Raw genomic sequence first — 14,230 nt, forward strand, 5'->3', positions numbered from 1 at the left:
CTGCCCACTGCCTTTCTAGAGACTTACGAAATACATACAAAGGGGAGGGGGAATAGAGACAACTCTTCCCTGAAGCCCAGAGACACCTCTGATGGCCACCCCGCTGTGGAAACAGTGAGAGAAACGCAGCAGGAGATGCAGTGAAAGCACAGTGGATTCAGAAGGATGTCCAGTGTGGTACAAGCTAGTTTCTTGATGCAGAAAGGGCAGCTTTGCAGTGTTAGGAAGGGTGGATCCTCTGCAAGGTAGCTCAGCAGGACCAAGCCACTTGGCTTTGCCCAGGAGCACCCTCTGCTCTGCCCAAGGACTGCACTGTAGCTGCCAGTATCTCAAAACCTGGCTGGGCTAATGACAGAGCTGAGGCTGCTAATGCAGGGCCAGTTAATGAAGGCAAAGCTGACTGTGATTTGCTAGTGATACTATGGGCTCCATAAGGCTGAGATTACGCGAAATCCAATACACAGAATATATATAATAGCTAATGAGTAAGAGCAGCCCCTACAACTTCCTCATGGTGCCAGAGTTCATGGCAACAAAACTTGTACCCCAGAAGAACAGAGGTCTCCTGCAACCTACATCAGCCAATGCAGTGGTCAGCTTCTGAGCTGCTTTGTGCTCCCTGTGAGCTCACTGAACTGGATCTCCCTGCAATCCCACTGAACCTGCTCCAGCTCCCCAGCTGGGAGGCTCAGCACAACCTCCCTGTCTGCTCAAGCACTGATAACATACTTTGTCCCACCCTCGAAAGACCTTTGCAACGGGGAGTAATGCTTCATGTAGGCACGCTTCAGCCGTCACTGACCTCGCAAGGTGAATGGTTTATTGTGCTGTTGTTCTTACCTGCGTGGCAGCAGCCACACCACAGCAAGCCTTACCTAACAAGGACTGGAAAATCCCTCCAGAGCCTGGCAGGACTACACACCCATGTGTCTGTGCCAGCGGATCTGCCCAGCAGACCATGCTAAGCACTAGTGCCAATGGTCAAATTCCAAGCCCAGGCACTTGCACTCAATCGAAAGGCACTAATGGATCTTAAGAATGTGCAGTGATGTAACAGCAGGGGTGCAGGCCATGTTACACTGTGATGCTTCAAGACACCTGGGAAAGAAGTGATATTTTAAGTAGGAAATCCTCTTTCTTTTGACTCCCATCTGCCCAGCTGGCTACAGCTGGAGAAATGCTGGAGCAATGCTTTCAGATCTGGCCAAAGGAAGAGGGGTCATGCTCATCACCCCCATCCTGACCAACACCTGCAGTACGGATGCTCAGCGGTCAGTATGGGAGGTGATGATGATAGTGAGTGATCTGCATCTATCAATTCTGCTGCAAATCAGACCCCTGCTCCACAGCCCACACTGCACTGTTCCTACCATCATCTGGTTTACCCTGTTCTTCTTGCACCACATCCTTGGGTGAATAAGAAGCACTGAGATATACACAACATCTAGTGCTGCAGCCATCCACATAACCTCTTCTGGAATGCCTTAGCAAAGATTTCTTCTTCAAGGCCTTTTGTTCCACACCATTACTTGAAAAGCCTGAATGCCCACTCTGGGATGCCCAGGCAAGGAGCTAAACAACAGCAACACTCACCCATCTCCTTGAGCTCCATATTAACAAGTTCCAACCAGCAAGCATCGAGCTCGTCCAGGTCATAGCGGCTCACTCCTTGCAGGTAAGTCCTCGTAGCTTCTGAAATCTCAGAGCCAGGCAGGCTGCTCGGTGAAACCTGTGAAGGCGAGCTCTCGAGCTGGGGCATGATCCTGGAAGGAAAGGAGGAGAGGTTGAGAGCTACAACTTGCAGAAGTACCCCATCTCTTGCCATGGAGGATGTGACCACACCGTCTGCAAACCCGGCTCTAAGAATGAAAGCAAGCCAACAAAATCAAGGGGGTTTTGCACACTCAGTGTTGTCTCCTGTGCCTTGAATGCTCTGAGGACTGTAACTTGGACACAAGCGGCTTCCCACAGGCTGCTGGTCTGGGCACCTATGTGATGGTTTGAGTTGGGATGTGTCAAAACAAGCTGATTTTCCAGCTCCCAGCTCCCCTCCTAAGGACCTCAGACCTGGGGTTTGTGCTTTTCCCAGTGTCCCAGAGAAAAGCAGTAGAAGAGAGGGAATAGCTCCGGCATTGTGCCTGCTGCCTCGGGCTGTGATCAGGAAGGGAAGGAGCAGGTTGGGAAGCAGGAATTTGCTATTGTATTCCTCACTGCAGACCGGTGGCATAACACCAATCCCATCAGAAATAAAACCATACCAGTGCTGCTCACAAGCTTTACCACAGCATCTCATCCATCCCAAACACCCACTGATGCTTTCAGGTACAAATCAGCTTGCACCCTGCATGGCTCCAGCAGCACCGAGCAGGTGGCTCAGCGCTGGGCTCTCTGTGGGCACAGCTCTTCATCAGTTCCCCAGTTCCCCCTCACACCATGAGAAATGAAGCCATTCTTCCACTTTGTCTGGCTCCTTTCTCCCTCCCTGCCTTGCATTCCCACCAGCCTGGTGGCAGCAGCCTCCCACAGGTTTGGATTCCCAAGTCAGTAACTCAACCTACGGCTACAACCGCTGGTACCAACCTCATGTTGCTGCCCCTGATGTAAGAGGGTTGTTCCTCCCCACAGGACTCACACAGGAATACCACATCAGGGCAGAAACACCCTGTTTTGGGAGAAGTACCCTGTCCTGCCTGTGAAACTGGGAAATGTGCTGTGGAAAGCACATGCAAGCACGGGACCAGGGTTGTTTCCAACAGCGATGCTCCTGCCCGGAGCCAGTGGGCCTGCTGGCGATGGGGACAATGGTACCAACCCCTCCCTGCTCCATGGCTGCACAGAGCATCCCACATCCCCAGAAAGGCAGGATGCGCCCAAGCCATGGGATAAACACTGAGACAGGGCTAAGGAAAGGGCTCCTGCTCCCCACACTGCCATCTCGGCCACGCTGCCAACACAGCTCCTTCCACCCTGCAGGCAGGATGGTGGCACACAGACACTGGGTTTGGCACTGCCGTGCCCTCTGTGAATATGAGACTCTCTGCCCAGCGGATGAACCTAAGCGCAATGTTCCATCCTAGTTACACTGGGAAACATGAGCTCAGCCAGCACCCTCTCCCCACTGCACCCTGCCTCAAGTGCTCAAGGAGCAGAGGCATCTCTCAAGTCTCTCCAGAGGCCTCTGGGGACTGGAGGAAGCCCCAGTTCCCCCCGTCCTTCCCCTCTCTCCAGCCCAGGACCTGACTGTGGGATAGAGGAGTTACAGTTTGGCGACCAGAAGCCACCCACCGCTGCTGTAGGAAACAGTGTTGTTAAGTAAGTGAATTGTTAAGTACCCTAAATGGAAACTTTCCAGCTACAGTTTTCCCATTCATCTACAGAAATTAACTCCTTACATGAGAAAAATGAGGTCCAATGGATACAATGGTCCAAATACTGATAGGAACAGCAACAGCAATTAACAGGAACAGTAACAGCCATCAACGCAAGCCATTACTGCTAATTAACTTCTTCACTATGAGGGTGGTTCTTCCCTGTGAGGATACTGAGGCACTGGGTGCCCAGAGAAGCTGTGGCTGCCCCATCCCTCAAGGCCAGGTTGGACAGAGGGGCTTGGAGCAAGCTGCTCTAGTGGAAGGTGTCCCTGCCTGTGGCAGGGGGTTGGAACTGGATGGGCTTAAACGTCCCTTCCAACACAAACTGATTCTGCAATTTACCAGAGCACAACAGAGACCAGATCCTGGTCCTGGGCTGCTCAGATGAGATGCTCAAGCCCCTCTCTGCAGACATCCACTCCCTAAAGCACCCTTTGCAGGCAGAGCACCCTCTGATTTAAAACACCCTCCAGCACACCATGCACTTTAGGGCCGCATTCACACCGCGACGGGCAGCTCAGCAATGGAGAACATCCCATGGTGGTCTGTGAGATGGGCTCTGAGCGCTCTCTATTCCCCACCACAGGGATGGGGAGAGGAGCTGCCTCATGTGCTGCAAGCTCCCTGCACAGAAAGCGAACAGGCGCTGGCTGTCAGCTCTTCTGCCTTCCCTTGGCAGCTCTGCGGCAGCAGGCATGACACTTGCCATGCACACGTCAACAGTGCCATGCGTAATGGCATGCAAGCAGAGGGCAAGCTGGAAAGGAAAAGCAGCCTGTGGTGCCAGCTGAGAGATCCCTGCGAAGTTGGGTGCTGGCTGCAGGATCTGCACAGCTCACGTGTGTGTCGTTGTGTCGTCCCCCCCAAATACCACCCCCGGCACCAATGTCGACACAGAAAGATGCTGCAAAGAAACAGACAAGCCAACAGCAACCTGCTGCAGCACATCACCCCCTTCCAGCCCTGCTCCTGCACCAGCACCAGCTGGGAAGCCCGCTGGCCCCCACAGTCTGCCTCCTGTCCTGATCTGTGAGTTAATGTCAGAACATCGAGGGCTTCATGCTCTGTGATGTGCCTGGGGCAAAGCCATCGTGTCCATCACGTAACCAGATGATGCTCCAAGGCCTGTAAGTGCCAAGGCAAGAGATCTGTGCACAGCTGCCCCTGTGAACAGGACCCCACCTGCCTTGCCCAAGGTCGGGAAGGAAACCTGGGGCAGGGCAGGAAAAGGAACCTGGAGTTTCTCCAGACCCAGACACGTTGTTTAACTGCTGTCCTCTGCAGCCACAACCATTGGAGGCACTCCCAGAGCCACCAGCGGGAGAAGCAGTAATTCCATTGCTCGGAGAGGAAAACCTCAAGAAAGGGGCTCATTTTGCTTCCTCTGCCTTACCTTCCCCAAAATGAAGATGTACCCCAATGCCCTGAGGACACCTCCAAATTTCAGCTCAGGATCTGAAAATAACCCTGTGAAAAGACAGCTCTCACTCCCTAGATCTTAAAACGAGCTCAAGTGTAATCTAGGACAGGGCTTGGGGATTCAGCAACGTCTGTATTTAATGCAGAACAGCAGTAATAACACTGAAACGAGGCGTGCTCCTACTCAGGCTTCAGGAATGTCATCTAGGGAGCTCCCAACCCCTTAAGATACACAGGAGTCACGGTGCAACGTGAACTGGTCCAAGAAGGACTGAACCTCTCCTTCCCACAAGGTCCAGCTTTGCAAAGGGCCCATGATGGCTCAGCACTGGGGTCTTACAGGAGAAAGCTCAAAGCTGTTGAGAAAAAACCCTAATCCTCTGACTGCAATGAATATTCCTGTTGGAAAGAGCCATAAGCCTTCCTTAAGCCGCGTTACACAAGCTGCTTGCTGAACAACCGGCTGCAGCAGGTGATGGGGTGACGCGGGCCAGCCGGGGATGCTCGGGAGAAAGGAGCCGCTAATTTTAGCCTGGCATAGAAGTGCAAAGATTCCTGCTCTGTGTGTTCCTATCAAAGGAGCAGCCTGAGCAGGTCGTGTGCTGTATTGACAGGCACTGAAGTGCACTTAGTGTGGTAAGGATGCGGATGGTGACTGGAGGAACCCCTTTGGGTTATCTCTAGTGTGGGACAGATGATACCACATACCAAGAGCCGAGGCGCTGTGCTCCCAGTGCTGCCGGTGTGCAGGACACAGCAGCCACCCCAGGTGAGGTCAGGTCAGGTCCCATGTGTGTGTGCAGCCTCCGCCTTCTCATCGCAGCTAGCTCATGGATTTTTGCTGAACCTGGTGCTCACACATGGGAGATAAATGAATCCCCCCAGTCATGAAGCCACCTGAATGCTACCGAGCCCCCCAAAACCTGGATGCGTGCTTAGACCCTCAGGTCCTGGCTTTGCAGAGACCCTGGTGATGCAGAGATCACAGGGAGCCTCACTGGGGATAACAGCACCACCAGCAAAAGAGCTCTGCATTCAGCTTTTCCTGACACTGCTCCATTAAACGGAGTTTGCTTTGGTTGAAGAGGAACTGGAATTTGCAGAGCGCCTCTTTGCTCCTCTGCTGCTCAAGATCAAGTCAATTAAGATACAAAGATTCAGGAAGAATCCCAAGATAAGAAACTCTTACACTACTTCCAGAACCAGGTCTGCACCTCCATAGGGACAGCACTGCCTTTTGTCAGGACACTTTGCCCTGCTGGGTGGCTTTGAGCTGTGACTCGAGTGGCGCTGGTATGTGCTGCCAAATAGCACCTTGGAAATAACTGCAGAATTGGGTTTTATACAGTAAACAGCATGTACAACCTATATATAGAGACCTGCTGGAAGCCTGGTCCAGATCAACCCCTGACTCATCTGCAGCACTCACTTAAAACACAAGATTTTTATGGCTCAGCAAACCACACCAAAGGCTATCCCTGTCCCTATGAGCATCCCTCCCACCCCAGCAGGTGCAGGAGGCAGCCTGGGGCTCACATGGGACACCCCAAGCCTCTGGGAAGACCAAGGATGCAATGCCTGGAGAGGCACAGCCTCTCACTTACTCCTGGATTTGGATTAGTGCGTAGAATCAGGCTCCTAAGGAGCAACCCATTCCTCCCTGATCCATGCGAACACACCACATATAAATGTTCAGATATAAAGATCAATGACTGCAGAGACAGTTGCCTTGGGCTAGGAGAAACACTGGCAGGAAGAGGTTCTATGATTTAATACAAGAGAGCAATCCTCTGGATAAAACCATGCCCTGATTTACAGCAACACAGAGAACAGCCCATGCTGTGCACCTCTCCTCATCGACAGCAACAGCAAAGAGAACTGGAGCCCAAAAAGCTGTGAACTTAGTGCTGCCCACACACTGCACTGGAGACACAGCTAAATAAAGGGAACAAACCATGGAGGCCACCTTAACCAGCATCTCCTGCTGGGCTCCGAGAGCTGGGGCTGGCAGAGAGGTCAGGGCTTCCCTTACACCCAGGAATGGGGCTCTGTCAGCTTTGGTATGTTCCATATACATGGTGATGGTGACACACGAGCATCCTTGCAGCCAGGGACCTTGTGCAGGGCACAACCAACCCAACCAAACCAGGTGTGCAGAAAAAGCAAGAACATGCTCCAAAGATGCCCAAACCACTTCTCTTCACCTAAAATAGAGCAAAAGAGTTCTAGGTAGCAAGCAATGTGTTACGAAGAACATAGACAAGCCAAGACTCTGAGCTTCTGAGACTCTGTGATGTGCAAGGGGTGTTAAGAGAAGTCAAAGTGCTGTACACGAACCTGGGTTGGGGATGGAAAGCATTGTGAAGCTGAGGTGATCCATATCCCAACGGGGAATGTTTCAAATACACCAAACTGGGCAGGTGGCAGAGGATGAACAATGCCAAAGCAGGAAATGAATGAACAGCATGGCCTGTCATGAATACACATAGCTGGAGTACAGAATTACACAAGGATTTCCTTCATCTCAAAATACACCTTAAAGAACTCACAAAGAAACCTCTTGGCTGGACCCTGGTGAGCTTGGTTGCCCTCCTTAAGCCAGAGCACTCCATCACAGTGGCTTCCCGTCAGCACCTCGCTGCCAACCCAGCAACCTGGGGTAAGGGTGATGTGTGCCCTCCCTGTGCAACACACTTCAGGGATGACCCATTCTCCAAGCAGGGCTCTGATGGTGGGACCACATGTGTGCCCATTGCAACTACTGGTGTTTGCTGGTGATGTGCCACCACTGAGATGCTGGGACTCTCCCTCCATCCTCACAGCAAAGCATCACCAAGGCAAAGCCTCCCCCAAGTGCCAAACCATCTGCAGAAGCTCGATTACACTGGAGGAGCATTTACTCCTTTATTTATCCAGCCAGAGACACAGCATTAAAACCCATCAAACCCTGTATCAATCAAGGGCTTATTTAAACGAAGGGTTGAAAATTGGGAGCAACCTCAAAAGCACAACAAACCTGGGGCCATTAGTCTGAAAGTGGGTCTCAAGGGCACTTGAGGAAAAGGAGTAAGTGGACCCCAACACTCTTGAGGATCACATGTATCCCTGGAGAACATTACACAGTAATAAAATATACTCAGCAAATTCCCATGGTTAATCATCTCTGTAAACTGAACGCTTCACTTGGCTGAAGGGAGAAGGCAATTTTTCCTATATGCTCCCTTCTAATACGCTAGATAGAAATAATTAATCCAGTTTCTCTGCTGAAAAGACTGCATTTTATTACGACGAAGGCTTTAGTCAATCATCTTTTCTTTACTTACATCCCACTCTAAATTAGTCTTGTCCAGCGTCCATAAATAAATCAGCTTAGGAAAGTCAGTGGAAAGAGAACTCTGCCAGCAGCCTTCAGTGGACGCTGATCCTGTTCTCAGCAGCAGCTCTGCTCATGGGGGGAGTTCTCCTGCAGCACATGACAACTTTCAAAAGGCAATTTAAAGGGGTGCTTTTCATCCTCTGGTGATTAATATCTAGCAGGGCATCTGGAGCAGAGACCCAACCTCCTTAGGAACTTAAGCTAATAGATTTCATAGGTGCTATAGCTTGCCCATAGGAGAGCAGTGACATAAAGGCAGAGGATGGGGTGAACGGTCACAGCAACAAACCTCTTTATTACAACAAACAAGAGCATCAACAGATTTAAAGCCCCGTTTTCAGCTGGCACTGCTGGGACCACTCTGGGCAGCAAAGTAAGAATGTGCAGTATTTCCTCACTGGCTGCTGGAGCCAAAACCCCTCGAGATTTGGCAACAGCCTCTGCAAACCCACAAAAATTCATACATACATAACAGAGCGGGCACAGGGCTCAGCCCAGGAGTCAAAGGTGGGAAGAGAAACCTGCAGTGGCTGTCTGGCCTGGTGGCCCAGTCTGCCACCCCACTTTGTGCCATTCATGAACTATCCTTGTGTTAAGGGGCTGTAAAAAGCACATTTCTAGCAAAAGAAGTTGATGGAGGTAACACAACATTGATCCTTCCTGTGCTCATCCATGCTCGAGCAAGCAGCCCGGTGCAACCATGCGGTTCAGCACCACCACTGCTGATGGGTGTGATGGATGGCTGGGCTGGCACTCTCTCTAATATACCCTAAACCTTCAGTAAAGCTTGTCCCAAACACATACACAGGTGATAAACACTTGGTTCAGCTTTGAAGCTCTCATTCGGCTTCTTGCTGCTGTTTTGGGAGAACAAAAAGCAGCTTCATTTGGCCCTGGAAGGATCCACCAAGCTCTGTAACAGGAGCACCCATGCCCAAAAAGCATCCCCTGACTGCACAGACATCGTTGGCCAATGCTCAGCCGGGCGAAGGTCCCTTTGTGTTACCCAAGTGGCACTGGGGATGCCCAGGAAGGGGTTAACACTGTTTGCAGCAGTGTCCTGCCCTCTGGGTACCAGCAGCCAGTGAGTGTGGCTCGGGGTGACGTAATGCCTGGGTGGCTGCTTGCAGGCTGCACACCCCATCCCTCCTGCACTGGAGATGTGTCAGGGACCCCGGGATGCATAGGGGACCTCAGGATGCATAGGGGACCTCGGGATACGCGGAGGACCCTGGGATGCATCCGGGATCCCAGTGTCCTCGGCCAGGCAGGGACCAGCACAGGACAGCACGTCTCACCGACACCAACCATCCCTTTAGCTGTTGTTTTTCCCAGCTAAACCCTGGACACTCAGCACTATCCAGTGAACATCAGGAATTATCATTACCAGCTTTTAAACTGCTCCCAACGACCGGGATGCTCAGCTCCACAGGGCACATCCTGCAGTTGCCAGCCCTGTGCCTGCTTCTTGGCTGGGAAACTCCTTTTGGCTCCAGGATCAGGATTCAGGGTCTCACTGTTTGGGATTGGAAATGTCCCTGTATCAACCCCATTCCTGTGCAGGATGGTCAGGTCGGGGGTGGGTGGCCCCTGATGTGCAGCTTAAGATGTATGCAGGCAGGCTCTGGAAGTTTTACTGGAAGGAAGCTCAAGCTCCAAACTGCAATTAACAGGTGCAATAAGAGAAATGCTGTTTTCTCCTCTCTGTCTAAAATCTCCTCCAGTAACAGCCTGTAACCAGAGTGGGTCCTTCCAGGCCTCTGGAATAATGTAATCCTCTAAGGAGAAGTGATTCACTCTCCTTTGATGTGATAAAAAGAGGAAAACAAGTGAACAGGAGGCACTAAACAGCCATCTTGTGAAACCCAGCCAGCTTGTCCAATTTCCCTTTGGAGCTGTTTATCACCATATAAAAAGCCTGATCCTGGGCAGACTAGATCAAGACCAGAGCATTGATGTCCCTGTCTTTCTCACGTTTACATTCCAGCCCAAATCTCACTGAGATTTAGCTCAACCATTTAAATCTCAGCTCTGATTCAGTGCCCAGAAAACCACTGTGATGTAGACCAGAGAAGGGACTTGGCAAGGAAGCATCCAGGTGCAGCGCTGGGAAGCTGCAGAGCTGCATCCACCTTCCCGAGGTGGAGGAGAGGACGGGCACTGTTTCACAGCAGGCTTCATGTGCACAGCTGCTGGGCAGCAGCAAACCAGGGCTGCATGGGCAGGCAGCAATGGCCAGGCAGTGGTTTGCTGGTGGGCTGCTTGGAACAACAGAACACAGATGTGTTTCTGGTTGATAGAAGAAAGCAGCGTCTGGGCTGAGAGCAAAATACACACAAACTCTGATGTGGTGCCAGGATCTTCTCCCTATTCCTTTACCCCTTTTCTCTCTGTGCCCTAACAGTGGCATTGTCCCTGCTGGTGGCAAGGGGTTGGAACCGGATGATCTTTAAGGTCCTTTCCAACTCAAACCATTCTAGGATTCTATGATCAAAAGCAGCAGGACTCCGACCTGCTGCTGTGAGGAGGCACAGCCTTGTGCTGCTGTTCTGGCTCCAAAGCCCAGCAAAACACAGTGGCCACTGACCCCAGAGGATGCTCAGGCAACATCTGCTCCCCACGGGCAAGGAAGACAGAGCCAGGGTCGGCACCCATGGGTGCTGCTCTCCTCCTTCTCCCATAGCCCCACTACCCAGTGGCCCCTCAGGCACCCATGCCACCCGCCAACCTTCCCCAAACCCAGCCAGCCGGCTGCTAGCATTCTGCTCATTTCCATGTAAGCAATATGTACCTTGGAATGGCTGCTAGGGAAGCCAGGGACACTTGAGTATATGTTTTCTGGATATAAAAAGACAAAAACTGTTGCTTCTTTATGTAACCTAAGCCAAGCTACTAACGTTAAAGCATCTGGAATTAATTATCTCAGCCAGATAATGTTTCCACAATTATTCCAGTAACACAAACAGCTCTGCTTGTGCTTGCATCCCACTCTGGGGACCAGAGGCAGAGGCTGCGGGTGATGGCAGCACCTGCCATGGGCTGAGCAGGGGCTGTGGCCATGAGCCACAGCACATCAGGAGCCAGGCAAATCCCCCCCCCCGACCCTGCTGTTAAATGGAGCTGAGCATGGGAAAGCTCAAGATACAGAGCAGGGCAGCAGGATGACTGCTGCTGTGGCCACTGCACATGTCTCCTTACAGAAATCCAGCCCAAGGAAAGCAAAGCTTTGAGGAATTTGGAAAGGCAGCATCCAGCCATTTCTTTAATGTGTTCTGAATCACTGCACTAAGGCTGAACCCTGAGACACACGAGAACAGCTCCGACGCTGAGTCACTGGGAACAGCACACAGCCCATCCCACACCAGGAGGGACCCGTCTGCCTCAAGCACCATCCCCGGACTGCTCTGCAGCTACGCTTCTTTTGGGGTGCTTTACACATCTGGAAGTGCACTGACAACAAAACCACCTTCTCCACCTCACCAAGGTCCTGGGACAGCTCCAGCAATGCTTCACCTAAATCCAACAGGATTATCCACAGCACCAAGAATGGAGCAGCTAGTCCTGTCCTGCTCCTCCCAGCACTCTGAAGAGCGCTTAAAAGTAATAGTTTCTTGTGTTGTTCAATGGGGACACAAGGTATGCTAAATCACTAGCAGGTGATTTAATTACTGCTGCTGTTGCAAGCAGCAGTGATCAAATCTGCCAGGGTCTGCCCAGCTAAACACTAAATCCATGGTTGTGAATGGAGAGTGGAGGTGATGGAGCGAGATACGGAGGCTCCCAAGGCTGTACCAAACCAGAGCTCCTTCTGAGAGCTGCAAACCTCGTTACAGAGCAGTGAGAAATCAAACCTGCTTGTTCTATACATTTACTGCTGAAGTACACTTGACTTTCTGTGTGCTTGGTCCAGTATAAACCACAGGCATCCACTGGGAGGATTAGCAAACATTCAAAGTAAAAGTCCAAGTGGCTCAGCACTAGGTAAGAACAGGCTGGATTAACATGTTTCCTGCAGCAAATAAAGGTGAGGACCTGCTGAAAGCCCACACGAGAACTTGTCAAGCAGACTGTAAACCAGAAATGATTACAAGTAACAGAGTAAATCACACTTACCTCTTTGCAAAGCACTCTCAGGCACCGAAAACAGCCCTCTACAGCACCAATACCACCTTTTGTACTGCCCAAACCCTCTGAGCCACCAAACTGCTGCTGACACAGAGGTGATTCATCCCATCCTCAATCAGGCATCTAAAAGACCAGCCTTTCAGCACCTAAAGGGAAATCTGGAGAGGGACATTTTACAGTGCCAGGTAGTGACAGGACAAGGGGGAAAGGCTTTAAACTGAAAATGGGGAGACTGAGATGAGCTCTTAGGCAGAAGCTCTTCCCTGTGAGGGTTCTGAGGCACTGGCACAGGGTGCCCAGAGAAGCTGTGGCTGCCCCATCCCTGGCAGTGTTCAAGGCCAGGCTGGACACAGGGGCTTGGAGCAAGCTGCTCTAGTGGAAGGTGTCCCTGCCCATGGCAGGGGTTGGGGCTGGAGGAGCTTTAAGGTCCCTTCAACCCAAACCATTCTGATGCTATGACAGGCCACCCTGCCAACAGCCCATCCCTCCCCGCTGCTTGTGGGGCCAAGGGCTGCCTGAGCAGATCCGAGTGAAAACCTCCCTTTCCCTGCAGCAGAGCTGCAGAGGGAACTCACTGATGTCACATCAATGGGGTTTTTTGCTGTCCTGGATCAGTGCCACTGGACATCCCGTCCTCACCATGGCCGAGCATCACCATGGGGGTACCCAGGAGCACAGGGAGTGTACCAGCATCAAGCTTTCCTCCCTCTGTGCTCCCACGTCCCAGGGCTTGCGATCCACACATTTACCAGTAGAGCAGTTGGGATTGTTACTTCTTTTGATCTGAGCAGAGCCTCAGATCTTGAAAGGGAAGAAAGGGAAGCGTACATGGATTTCTGAAGCATACCCAAACCCAGGCTTATTTAAGGGCAGAATGGGGATAACTGACCCAAGAAACAGCCCTTTGTATGAGCACCAGCGTGCCATCTGCAAGCTCCAAACTCACACATTTTTCATGATGAGCTGGAGGGAAGGAAGGAAAAAAAAAAAAGGCTTAAAAAAAAAAACCAAAAAGGAAAGATCATGTTAAAAAAAAAAAAACAACCCAGCAGCTCTGTTCCAAAAGATCCACAAACTGCAGCAGAATCCTGCCTGCCCCTTCTGCAGCGAAGCCCAAGGGAAGCTGCTGATGAGTCAACAGCCAGCCTGCGTCGCCGACCGAGCAGAGGAAGTCCAATCCCAACACTCGAGAACAAAGTGTGCTGGTTCATAGAGTACATGCTGAGAACGCAGCCTCGGGAAGCCCTCCCCGGGCTGGAAGCCGCGCTGCCGCAGGGATACAGCCTGGACAGCATCCAGGGCTCCCGCTGCACACCAGGGGAGAGGGAGAGGTGAAGGCCAGGCACTGCTGGGACATTCGCATCGTGCCACCCCGCTGCTGTCCAGCCTGGCCACAGCTCCTCGGTGCTACCAAGCTCCCCACTGCAACACATTCTGCTCCCAGCATTATTTTCTCCCTTTGATGGAATCATTCCCTCCCTGGTCTGGATGCAGTGTCCAGTCCCAATGGGATGCCCCACAGTGTTCACTCACTGGGGCAGAAGGGAAGAAGGGCAGGGATGTGCTCAGCCCTACACATGCTACTGGTGCACCAATTACTTCTCCCCACCCCAGTACACTGATCTCCAACACTGCACCCCACAAGTGGACCCACTCCTCTTGCTCCCTTTCAAGTGATGTTGGTATTGCACAACCACAACACAAACATCCCTGCCAACAACTCTGCATCCTCTCAAAGAGCTGCTGGACCTCCTGGAGATGTTGGGGCGACTCTGGAGCTCACTACAGAACAACGCAGCCTGAAGGAGATGAACACTGGGCAGGTCCACATAGCGACCCAGCCTCAGCACCACCACCCCAGCTTCACACACAGGGCAGCAAGGAGCTGCTTTACCTGTGTGTGTGGTCATTGAAGGAGGAGGACCAGAGGGGGACCAGG

General features: G+C 51.9%; 1 protein-coding gene across 3 annotated transcripts in view; it reads right to left on the reverse strand.

The window, feature by feature from the left end:
• The window catches only part of JADE2 (jade family PHD finger 2), a 76,529-nt gene that overhangs the window by 34,962 nt on the left and 27,337 nt on the right, over positions 1-14,230 (reverse strand). For all 3 annotated transcript variants that reach the window (XM_062638096.1, XM_062638097.1, XM_062638094.1), the window contains exon 5: positions 1,594-1,763. In XM_062638096.1, coding sequence (XP_062494080.1) covers positions 1,594-1,763 — 170 coding nt within the window. The remainder of the gene's footprint in view (positions 1-1,593; positions 1,764-14,230) is intronic.

Source organism: Pezoporus occidentalis, unplaced genomic scaffold (assembly GCF_034315485.1).
Source record: "Pezoporus occidentalis ecotype Australia unplaced genomic scaffold, CSIRO_AGI_Poc_V1 ctg55, whole genome shotgun sequence".
In the NCBI taxonomy this organism is placed as follows: Eukaryota; Metazoa; Chordata; class Aves; order Psittaciformes; family Psittacidae; genus Pezoporus; species Pezoporus occidentalis.